Genomic DNA, 11668 nt, shown 5'->3' on the forward strand with positions numbered 1-11668 from the left:
AAATTAGGATTATGCAATGGAACAAGACTTATTATTACGAGATTGGGAAAATGTGCTCTTGAAGAAAAAATTATTTCAGGAAGTAATATTGGTGATCAGGTTTTCATACCTAGATTTTCTCTAACATCATCTGATGTGAGAATTCCTTTTAAATTTTAACGGAGACAGTTTCCTATAATGATTTCTTTTGCGATGATTATTAATAAGAGTCAGAGACAATCTTTAAAGCATGTTGGGATATATCTTCCGTCGCCAGTGTTTTCACATGGTTAGTTGTATGTTGCAATTTCAAGAGTTACTTCTTGAAAAGGATTAAAAATATTGATCATCGATGATAACGGTGAAGATACGACTAAGAATTCGAATGTGGTCTATAAGAAAATCTTCCGTAATATAACATAATTTTCTTTGTATGAATATTTATCCAAAGTTATTGGTGAACTATCGTTTAATGTTACTCAACGTTTTTCATATACCTTACATTATCGGAATTATCATATCTTATTTAATCATTATATAACTTACAACTAATCAGACCCGTGCACCGCACGGGTCGATGTTCTAGTTATTAAAAGAGAAATGCAAAAATTGCAAATAAGGCAGAGATATTCCTTCAATTCACTTTCCATGATTTGAGGTTGAGTTACAACTTTTTGCTTCCACCAATCATATCCACTTTCATTCCAGCCTCTCTATTATCATAATCTATTCTTATTCATAAGGCAAGTTAATAAAAAAAGTAAAATATCAATATTTTATTCCAACTTTTCCTTAATATAAGGATTTGATTACTCTCTAATCTCTATTATGTTGGTGAGAAACCATAGAAGGAAATTTTGATTAAAAAAAAAAAAAAACCGTGGTTTTAAATTCCTTCCTACATTTTCGTTTGAAACATGTTTTGTCTCTGAGATTTCAACGCACATTGATTTGGGGGTTAAAGAAGAAAGAACAGTGTGAGATTTGAAGAAACGTATCAATGGGCGGTTGTGCTACAAAACCGAAGGTGATCAAGGATGATGACACGGCGGCACCTGAACCACAACCAGAACCAAAACATGTCAAGGAACACAAAGTCAAGGAGGCAGAACAAAAACAACAAGGTGGTGGTGGTGGTGGTGGTGTCAATCTCAATGTTGATGATGATCAATCAACTAAACAACGTTCTCTTAGTTTGTTGTTCAATAAAGAGGTAATTAACCACTCAAATTTCACATTCCATATAGTTTTATGTTGTTTTTTCAATTTACTTTTTATATATTCGAAGCACGGACACTCGTAAAATTAAGGTATATTCTGGTGTCAGACACCAGAAACATTACAATTACAACCATTTTTAAAATTATTATCAGTATTGACATGTAATATATGTGTTTGTATATGTGCTTCATACACTCATGGAATTAGGTATATTCAGGTGTTGGACACCGAAACATTACAATTATGACAATTTTTTCAAATTATTATTTCTAGCAAATTTTTATGCTGAGGTTTATAACATTTCAATTTAATTTATGAATTCAAAACTTGAGAAGTAAAAATGACTTGAAAGAAATAAAAAAATCGCAACACACAATTCCTTGAAATGTATGAGTTGATTGATCATTTTAATCATCAAGTGAAAAAAAATCTTAATGTATGTTTGGAAGAATTTTTGTCAATTGTTTAAAATTCAATTTGTTAAAATAGTTTAAAGTGAGGATTGAATTATCCGCTACCCAAATTTTAAGATGGTATTGCGTCATTTGAGATATTTATTTTTGAATGTGAAAATGTGTGATTTTTTTAATGTCGCTGCATGCTTAAGTTAGAGATCAAACTCAGAATCTCAATTAAGTTAAAAGAAACTCGTGTCATCTTATCTAAACATTTGTGAAAATGTGTGTTAAAAGTTTCATATTGTATAAAATAAAATACAATGAGTTTATGAGTGAGAGAACATCTTGGATAGTTTTGTAGGAAAATTGTCACAAAGAAATGTGCAACCCTTTTGGAGGCCCCTACCTACCTATTTGTTCGGATTCCATTCCATTGATTTCGGTGACCGCTATCATTGTCCTCATGCTCTCTCGTTATAATTAACTAGTTTAGTGTGTCCCACTGTTACAATCATCAATGGTGCCAAAATGCAAACAAAAGGTTTGTTAGGACACTGTTTCTAGTGCACCTTTGAATATTGTAAGAGGGGTCATTCATTGCTACAACCATTTATTTCTGCTATGGCATGGATTATCCCTCGTTGGGATATTCCAGTATTCACGTTAGATTTGCATGTAGTAACTACAACCTAATTTTTACTTTACATAGATGTATATTAATGTGACTTGTTTTAATCGGTTGTTGGATAAAATAAATACGTGACAATTTAGAAAAAAAAACCTTTGCTTCTCCTTTTATTTTATATATGTTTCATCCTGAAATAAACATATTTGATGTGTTTATTTGATGTTGTTTTAATCAAACTTGTGATTAGTTATAATATATTAATATATACTTACAATGTTTATCTTTGATTTGTTAATTAATTATCGATAATACCCACTTTATACTTTAAAGTGACTTATTGACTTTAGAGACTTCCTCATTTTAGAGGAGCCGGACGGATTCCTGTCCACTTTTTTTTTTTATCTGCAAGACTCAAACCCGAAACCTTGTATAAAGAATCCGGTTGCAGTTTTCCTCATGATTTGATTATTAAGAGAAAATAAAAATGATATTTGGCTTTTAGTTGATCTGACAAACATTAACATTCTCTATTATCATAGAATGATGATGATGCAAAGGTTTCCACCAAGGCTGAGGAAACTGTGAAACAAGAAACATTAGAAGCAGTGAAACCTTTGGGGGATACTAAAAGCAGCGAGCCGGAGTTGAAACATGAATCTCCAAAAAAACTATCTGAGGAAACCAAAAACAATGAGCCATCTACAAAACAAGAAACTGATGCAGTGTTTGTTGATGCTGAGGAAAAGCCTTCACTGCAAAATCAAAGCACTGGTCCAGCAACTGAAGTGACTGTGCAGATAGAAACATCAGAAGAAGCTAAGAAAACTTCAGAAGAAACTATAATCAATGAACCAGCTAAAGAAATAGCGGCGAAACAAAATCAAAATGCTAATGCAGCTGAGATTACTCAAGAGGTATATCTATTTTAATAGAACTTTATTGTTTGTCTTTTACAAAAGAAATCATCTACAATGGTTTTCAAACTGATCAAGTTTTCTGTTGTCTTAGAATGAAGATGCAAAGGTTTCCATAGAAAATGTAAAAAATGTAGCTGAGGAAACTGTGAAACAAGAAACATTAGAAGCCGAGAAACCTTTCCTGGATGCTATATCCAACGAGCCAACAGTGACACAAGAATCTGTAAAGATAGAGGAAAAACTATCTGAGGAAACCAAAAACAATGAGCCAACTACAAAACAAGAACCTGCAGTGGTTGTTGATGCTGTGAAACAAGAAATAATAGAAGCCGAGAAACCTTTCGAGGATGCTATAACCAACGAGCCAACGTTGAAACAAGAATCTTCAAAGATAGAGGAAAAACTATCTGAGGAAATAAAACACAATGAGCCAACTACAAAACAAGAACCTGCAGTGGTTGTTGATGCTGTGAAACAAGAAATAATAGCATCCGAGAAACCTTTTGAGGATGCTATAACCATCGAGCCAACAACGAAACAAGAATCTGCAAAGATAGAGGAAAAACTATCTAAGGAAACCAAAACTAATGAGCCAACTACAAAACAAGAACCTGCAGTGGTTGTTGATGCTGTGAAACAAGAAATAATAGAAGCCGAGAAATCTTTCGAGGATGCTATAACCAATGATCAAACACTGAAACAAGAATCTCGAAAGATAGAGGAAAAACCATCCGAGGAAACCAAAAACAATGAGCCAGCTACAAAACAAGTAACTGCTGAAGTGTTTGTTGATGCTGCGGAGAAACCTTCGCTGCAAAATCAAAGCATTGTTCCAGCTGAAGAGGCTGTGAAGACAGAAGCACCGAAAGAAGCTAAGAAGATTCCAGAAGAAACTAAAATCAATGAGCCAGCTGTAGAAAATTATTTGGTGAAACAAAATCAAAATGCTATTGCTACCGAGGTGGCTGTGATGAAGACTGAAAGATCAGAAGCTGAGAAATCTTCAAAGGGAACACAAAGTAATGAGTTGAATGAACCAATGAAACAAGAAAAATTATCTGAGATTCAACCTGCTGAAGATGAGGTATTTTCTCTGCCAAAGGAGAAAGTAACTGAAGTGGTTTTAAAAAATGCAGATTTTGTGGAGAACAAAGCGGTGAAAGAAATATCTAAGGCTTCTGAGTGATGCTAGCAGTGAAATTCATTGAAACCTTGAAATTTTGATTCTTAATATGTTGTGTGACATTTCCTAGCTACATTATTACTAGTATTTTTCATGTGTTATTCTTTTTTTTTTGTCAAGTAGCCTAGTGGCTAGAATTTCACCTTTTTTAGGTGAATAAGCGTGGTGTGAGGTTCGAACCTCTTTTTGTTTAATATTTGATGACTGATTTTTTGTTCTTGTGAAATCACTTTTTTTTTTGGTTTTGTTTCCTACTATTGGTTATGAGTATTTGATAGGTCAAAATCACCAGTGTAAATTGTAATTTTGCTGGGTTTGCATGTGAGACTTCCTAGGAACATAAAACTACAAGTTTAAGAATGTTTTTCCTTACATTGCATATGTATCTAGCTGAAAAAACTATTTGATTATGTAAACTGAGATTTGTGTAAGCAATTGATGATTTAATATTGCTTTATATGAACTCGCGGGCACATTCGTTTCTTGTAGAGTCATCGCGCAGACTATCTTGTTTGGAGTCAAAAATTTCCCCACCGGAGCAAAAAAAGAGAGAAAAATCTCCCAAATGAACTTTGTGAATAGGGATGGAGATCATACAACTAATTGAACATAGATGAAAGACTACAGGACTAATTATATCATAACAAAGATTATGAATGATAACAATCCAAATTATACATACAACTTGTCTTAGCTTAGTATACTACTGTTTCAGAAATTTGTTTTTCTGTAATAGAAATAAAGCCTTCTTATCATTCCTAGAACTAGAACATGAATAAAATAAATACAACCTATAGAACCCAATGTTATAGGGAAAGGTATAATTGACTTGTATTTTGGGCCAATATGTCCCTTGGTGATATGTTTGTATTGATATCTACTACCCTTAGGAGCTACTCCAGGGACTTAGCTCATTAGAGGGAAAAAATATTACATATTCAACAATGACTGGTGTTACCATATTTGAGTAGAAGCTTAAGATCATTTATGTTTTCACGGATGAGATAGTGACATGATTGATGTTGATTCGACAAAAACAAGAGAAATCGCACATTCTTTTTCAACGTTAATTGGGTGAATGTTTCAATGACTGATTAAGTGCTATAGTTGTGAATAATTTTTAAATATCGATCCACCATATCACTTGTTAGTTTCGTTCAAACACGAAGCTTGCTCCAAGTCTTCGGAACTTTTCGGCATTTGCTCTCTGCTCTTTCCCCACAGCACAAAGTACAATCCTAAAACCAAAGCACAGCTACCTAAAAGACTGCTTAAATTAACACCAAAAGCAACCACTTAATTAATTAATCATCAAATTTTTTAAAAAAGTAAGACATTAATAATTAAAGCTTCAAATAAAAGTATTGTATTTACTAATTAATGAAATTACCTTCCTAAACTTATAATCTCTCCCAAGAGAATTACTGAGGAGAACATAGTCATGATCAAAGCTAATGGTGTTGACATGGCTAGAAACACTGGTCCTCTCTTCTCTATAACCCATGTTTGTAAATAATAAGTCACACCAGTCACCATAATTCCCTATCATCACAATAAATTAGTTGCTATCAGTCATTACTTATTATATTATATTATTAAATAGACATGACCATAATTATATGGTTAATCAATTTAATTAAGATTGAGTATATTACGCAATATAACACAGCGAGGAGTCTGACATTCCAACCCAATTTCCATTGCTCAAGATCCCTTTCTACGGCTAACGCTACAACCAAAGACTGAATTGAGCTTAAGAAACACTGAAGAGTTGTGAGCAATAACTTTGATGGATACCCTTTTATGATAAAAATCTGGTAACGACAAAAAATGGAAATGAGAAAAAGAATATTAGTAATGAGTAAGTAATACTATTAAGGATAAGCTGGTGACAATTAATTGATTAATCAGCAAAAAAAGTTAATTACTTGTAGTACAAGCCACATTCCCCAAAAGGTATTGGAAAGAAGCATGAGGAAGCAACCCTTGATCCAGTCGTGGCCCTGATGTTGTTGTTGGGTTTTATGGTAATTTCCCAAAAAGTGAAAATGGCTTAAAAGTTGTAAATGAGGACCTTTATAAAAAGCAAGAGTTGCTGCTCCACCCAGACATGCCACAACACCAGCCAACTTAGCTGCCCCAGCAGCTGTCTTTACTTTCAAAACTTCGATCCTGAAATATTATATTAGTGCAAACAAATTCTAAATTAATCATGTGGGATAATTAAATAATACATCTAACTATGTTTTCACCACCAGTTTAATCTAGTTCGGGGTCAGTTCTGGCATCAAGTGGTTCCTGCATCCTCCCGATCGCAGCTTTGAAATGTTACAGTTCAAATTAATTATTTCAATTTGCTAGCTTGGTATTTTTTTTCTATGTGAAAACAAACAACCTAGGCACATATTATTGGAGAATTATTGACGGTATATTCCGTGGCTGCAAAACCTTAACGCATGTCTAATAAAAAAATCATTCAATAGCTCAAAAGATAACTCATAACTGTATTTTCCAACTATGAAAACACATGATGGATCTGGATCCTATGCGGTCACAGGTAGGTGACTACACGCTGACTTATGACTGTTGTTAGATATTAAAAAGATGAAAAAATTGTATGAAGATTTAAATCAATTGTATTCCACCAAGTCGTTATCACTTGTCAGAACAATCCCATAATTAAATGGAGAATTCTCTTTATTCATGCCGTCAAGACATCAGAGGTTATTCGATGACGTTTGATTTTAATCGAACAGTTTTTGATATTCCAATCAATTGCTTGAATATTTGACCCATAAATCTATGGATATTTCAATCAAATTCATAATTAAGTTGTCACAAGTAGCACAAACTTGGATTTTAATTAGATTTTTTAGAGTTCTAATATTTAGAAATAAAACTCATATTTCCATTTGATACAAGATAAACAAACACTTAATATATCTCAATAAACATAACTTAGTTGGTAGATACATTACAATATGTATGAATGAGCTGAAGTTCAAACATAAATTTTTTCACTTATTCATCCTATAAGAAATGACTTTAGCAATCAATAATTTGCAGGTTTGCCATCCCATAATTGTATGATGGAAAGTGAAAGATAAGACAAGGATATCTATAGAAGATACAGTAGAAAAAGAAGATATATAGATATATAGAAAAAAACTAACAGCTAAAAGTGACATGACTGAAAGAAAGAAAATGATTTTTTAAAAAAAAACACACTTATAGTTATCCATTTCAGTGGTGTACTGAGGAAGCTTGTTAATTAACCACTTGAGCGCAATATCTTATATAAAAATATTTTTTGGTATTTTTATATTATTATTTAATGTTAATTTTTTTTTATTATTTGGATAGCTTATCATGTACCTAATGACACTTATTAACATCACTCTTAATTTTATTATTATTAACTGGTTTTTTTTATTTATTTATTAACTTATCATTAACTTAACTGTTTTAGTACCTAGTATACAATTCTTTCACTAATTTTATTACTAATTAATCAATAAAAAATTAATCAATAATGTGAATGTATTTAATATTTATTTGTAAGTTGTTTAATATTATAAAAGATAATTAGGCTAAAATAAAAAGACCTCTAGTTTTTGTTATTGTACCCAGTCTTACATATTAAAATTATGATTTAATTTGATGAATGTAAAAAATTTCTAGACATGCACACCCAATCACATCTCAACATAATGATATTTTAGATGCTTGTATAAAACATAATATGCATCATTAATTTTATTGAATGCTTGTATAAAAAGGTTTTCCATGGCCATAACAATTAAATTTTAAAAAAATATTTTCTTGACAATAGTTTTTTTTTACTAAGAAAAAGAAGGTGGAATTAATCTAATAAGGTGTGATTAGGTAGGTACCTGAATAGGAGTGCCAAGAAGAAGGTAATAACTGGAAGACAGTTGGTAGTAGCAGAAGCCAAAGTTGCTGAAGTTTTTATTAGAGCAATACCATATATGTCCAAGCTTGCTGTTATCCTAATTATTATTTCATCAAAAAAATTCATTATTATATACTATAATTAACAATCATTAAATTTGATTAATCAATCTAGCTAGCTAATTTTTACATATCCTTTCAATATGAGAAGATTAATTTTTACATATATTTATTGTACGAAATTACTATAAGAAGATGTTTCCTGTGCGTTAGCACGGGTACTGGAACTAGTTTACTACATACCCAATGAAAGAAATGAAGAATATCTTGCAAAAAGTTGTAAATGGCAGAGGAGGTGCAGTTTTCCTGTTTCAAAATTAATCAAAACTTTGCATCAATAAATATTAAAGAGAATGAATGATTAATCAAAGTTAATAATATATGATGTTACCATTCAAAGAAGAGAGCAAAAGGTATAAGAAAAATAGTTGCTGCAGATTGTCTATAGAAGACAAAGACAAAGTTGTTCATGCCATGATCAAATGCAGCTTTTGATAGAATAAACATAGCAGCATATATGGCTTGTATGATTATCACAATAACATATGGAATATTGTTACTTTTCATCTTGCTACCTAATTTTCTCTATGATCACCTAAATTATTATATGAAAATTGAAAGGTGTGTGTGTGTGTGTGTGTGTGAGTTTGCTATAGCAAGTAGCAAGTGAGTGAGTAGTATTATAATTGGCTCTACTACTATATAACTCTACTATATATACACATGTGTGGTGAACCCTTACATGCTGCTTTTACTTTTCATGTTACTATTAAGAGGACCATAGGATTTTTCTTTTTAAGCATGTCTAATAGTTAGACTCATATAAACTTTTGCTTTTAAGTATAGAGAAGGGGAGAATTTGGAATTTAAACTTTGACTCATACAAATAATATTCGTATAGTACTTCGTGCTTTTAATTGCATGAGATCAATATATTTAGTTTTTTTTGTTACCGTGATATTGGTACGAAGTTTCTGTCGTCGTTAGCGATAACTAATCACTGTCAGGAATCCTGTGGAGTATCTACGATGGATTCTCCTGTGGAGAATCCTGTGGAGTATCTAAGATGGTTAAAACTTTAAAAATTAATAAGGTTTTTGGTGGACCACTTACACTTAATGACATCCACAATCCAGTCAACTAAAACTAACGTTTTTTTGTAAAAAATTGACGGAAAGGACCAATTGAGAAACAAACGTGTCTTTAAGGGACCAATCCAGACCTTTTTTTCTTTAAGGGACCATTGTGAAACTTAAAATGTCTTTAAGGGACCAAAAGACTAATTAAGCCATATTTAATCTATAGTTAACAAGATCAAATTTAAATTGAGTACTTGAAAGATTTTTCTTATATATATTTTTTTATCGGATTTGTCTAGAGTATCATCTAAAGCATGTCTCTTTCCTTTATTTACTCTTTGTCTACATAGTCTCCTTAATATCATTTATAAATGGATAAGGAATTTTATATGGGCAAGTGATATTAATATATAGTAGGAAAATTGTCATTGTGGCTTGACATAAGATTTGTACACCTACTTTTAAAAGAGGTTTTGAATTAGGTCACTTAGAAATATCAATGAAATAGCTATGGTTAAGTTTGGATGAAAGATTTTTATTGTGGGTAAATTGCAACTCAGATGGAACAATTCATGATAATCCTGACATTACAGCTTGTGGAGACGTATATATTCAAAGAGACTATAAACTAATATTTTAGATTGTAGCTTTCAATAGTAGTGTTTCATTTATTCTTTACGTTAATGGAGTTATTTTAACCATTAAAATTACTTTTGATAAAGATTAACTTTATCTCTAACTTAACTAATTATAATGAGGAAATAATAGATATAGTTAATTCAGTATCAATCATTCATTGTAATTAGCTAGCTGTAATTTCTATTCAACTAATCTTTGCATTACTTCAGGGTGTCGATATATACACCAAAGCGTATGGGTTCAAACAATCATTATCTGATTACTCATTATTCATGTTGCAGCAACAAGGTTCTATTCTTGTAGTATTAATTTATGTCGATGACCTTATTATCTCGGGGAATGATCATGCTGTCATTTCAACATTCAAAACATATCTCCACACTTGTTTTCATATGAAGGATTTGGGAACTCTGAAATATTTCCTCGGTGTGGAAGTCGCAAGATCACCCACAGGAATTCTTCTTTCCCAAAGAAAGTATGCATTGGATATAGTTTCTGAAGCAGGACTTCTTGGGTGTAAACCTGCACTCACTCCTCTTGAGCAAAACCATCACTTAGCTCTTGCTAATGGAAGAATCATTGCTCAACCCGACAAGTATCGACGCTTAGTTGGTCGTCTAATTTATTTATGTTTCACAAGGCCAGAACTTTCTTACTGTGTTCATATCTTGTCTCTGTTTATGCAGCAACCAAAACAAGAACATTGGGAAGCTGCGTTGCGGGTAGTGCGCTATCTAAAAGGCAACCCTGGACAAGGCATTCTGCTGCAGCATGACAGTCCCCTACAATTGAATGGATGGTGTGATTCTGATTGGGCTAGTTGTCCTTTAACACGACGGTCACTCACAGGGTGGTTTATTCTTCTTGGTCCCTCACCAATCTCTTGGAAAACCAAGAAGCAACATACTGTTTCACGATCTTTCGCTGAAGCTGAGTATAGGTCTATGGCTACTATCACCTGCGAGTTAAAATGGCTCAAAGGCCTTTTGTGCAGTCTTGGCATTTCTCATAATCAACCAATGCAAATTTCTTGTGATAGCCAGGCTGCATTACATATGGCTAAGAATCCTGTTTTTCACGAACGGACAAAACATATTGAAGTCGATTGTCATTTTATTCGAGATGAGATAGTTAAAGATCAAATTCGTCCCACATATGTGCCTAACAATACTCAATTGGCTGACATTTTAACCAAGGCACTTGGAAGATCAAATTCGTCCCACATATGTGCCTAACAATACTCAATTGGCTGACATTTCAATTTATCACTTGGGCGCTCTCAATTTATCTCTCTATTGGGCAAGTTGGGCATTCATAACCCCATGCTCCAACTTTTTGGGGGGGCGGGGGGGGGGGGGGGGGGGGTTGTGTAATTTCTATTCAACTGATCTTGCATATCTGTATTTATTTCAAATATGTAATTAGCCTAAATCAATACCTTAGAATAAGGCATGATTTCCTTTGTACGGTTATGACTTTGGTGTATATATTATTATATTGACACCCTTAAGTAATGCAAAGATCATCTTTTCTTTGCTGATTCTTATTAAATTAAGTTCACAACTTTTTACTTTGATAGGTAGAATACGTAAAAAAACAATTTGTACGAATGAAAATGATATGTTTCGATTATATTTTTACAAAATACCCCC

General features: G+C 32.5%; 3 protein-coding genes across 3 annotated transcripts; 2 read left to right on the forward strand and 1 right to left on the reverse strand.

The window, feature by feature from the left end:
• Positions 1-592: 592 nt before the first annotated feature.
• LOC123915700 (neurofilament heavy polypeptide) lies at positions 593-4552 on the forward strand. Its single transcript, XM_045966902.1, has 3 exons — positions 593-1192; positions 2766-3140; positions 3235-4552. The coding sequence occupies exons 1-3, from the start codon at positions 980-982 to the stop codon at positions 4327-4329; spliced, it is 1683 nt and encodes a 560-aa protein (XP_045822858.1). The 5' UTR covers positions 593-979; the 3' UTR covers positions 4330-4552.
• Positions 4553-4959: 407 nt separating this feature from the next.
• LOC123915701 (WAT1-related protein At5g64700) lies at positions 4960-9180 on the reverse strand. Its single transcript, XM_045966904.1, has 7 exons — positions 8690-9180; positions 8542-8604; positions 8220-8336; positions 6255-6498; positions 5982-6140; positions 5717-5868; positions 4960-5593 (listed from the first exon to the last, which is right to left on the reverse strand). The coding sequence occupies exons 1-7, from the start codon at positions 8863-8865 to the stop codon at positions 5467-5469; spliced, it is 1038 nt and encodes a 345-aa protein (XP_045822860.1). The 5' UTR covers positions 8866-9180; the 3' UTR covers positions 4960-5466.
• A 1108-nt stretch (positions 9181-10288) lies between these two features.
• Positions 10289-11251, forward strand: LOC123914539 (uncharacterized mitochondrial protein AtMg00810-like). The gene has a single exon (XM_045965741.1). It carries the CDS (start codon positions 10289-10291, stop codon positions 11249-11251), a length of 963 nt encoding a protein of 320 aa, XP_045821697.1.
• Positions 11252-11668: the final 417 nt, after the last annotated feature.

The sequence above is a fragment of the Trifolium pratense genome, linkage group LG3 (genome assembly GCF_020283565.1).
Source record: "Trifolium pratense cultivar HEN17-A07 linkage group LG3, ARS_RC_1.1, whole genome shotgun sequence".
NCBI lineage: Eukaryota > Viridiplantae > Streptophyta > Magnoliopsida > Fabales > Fabaceae > Trifolium > Trifolium pratense.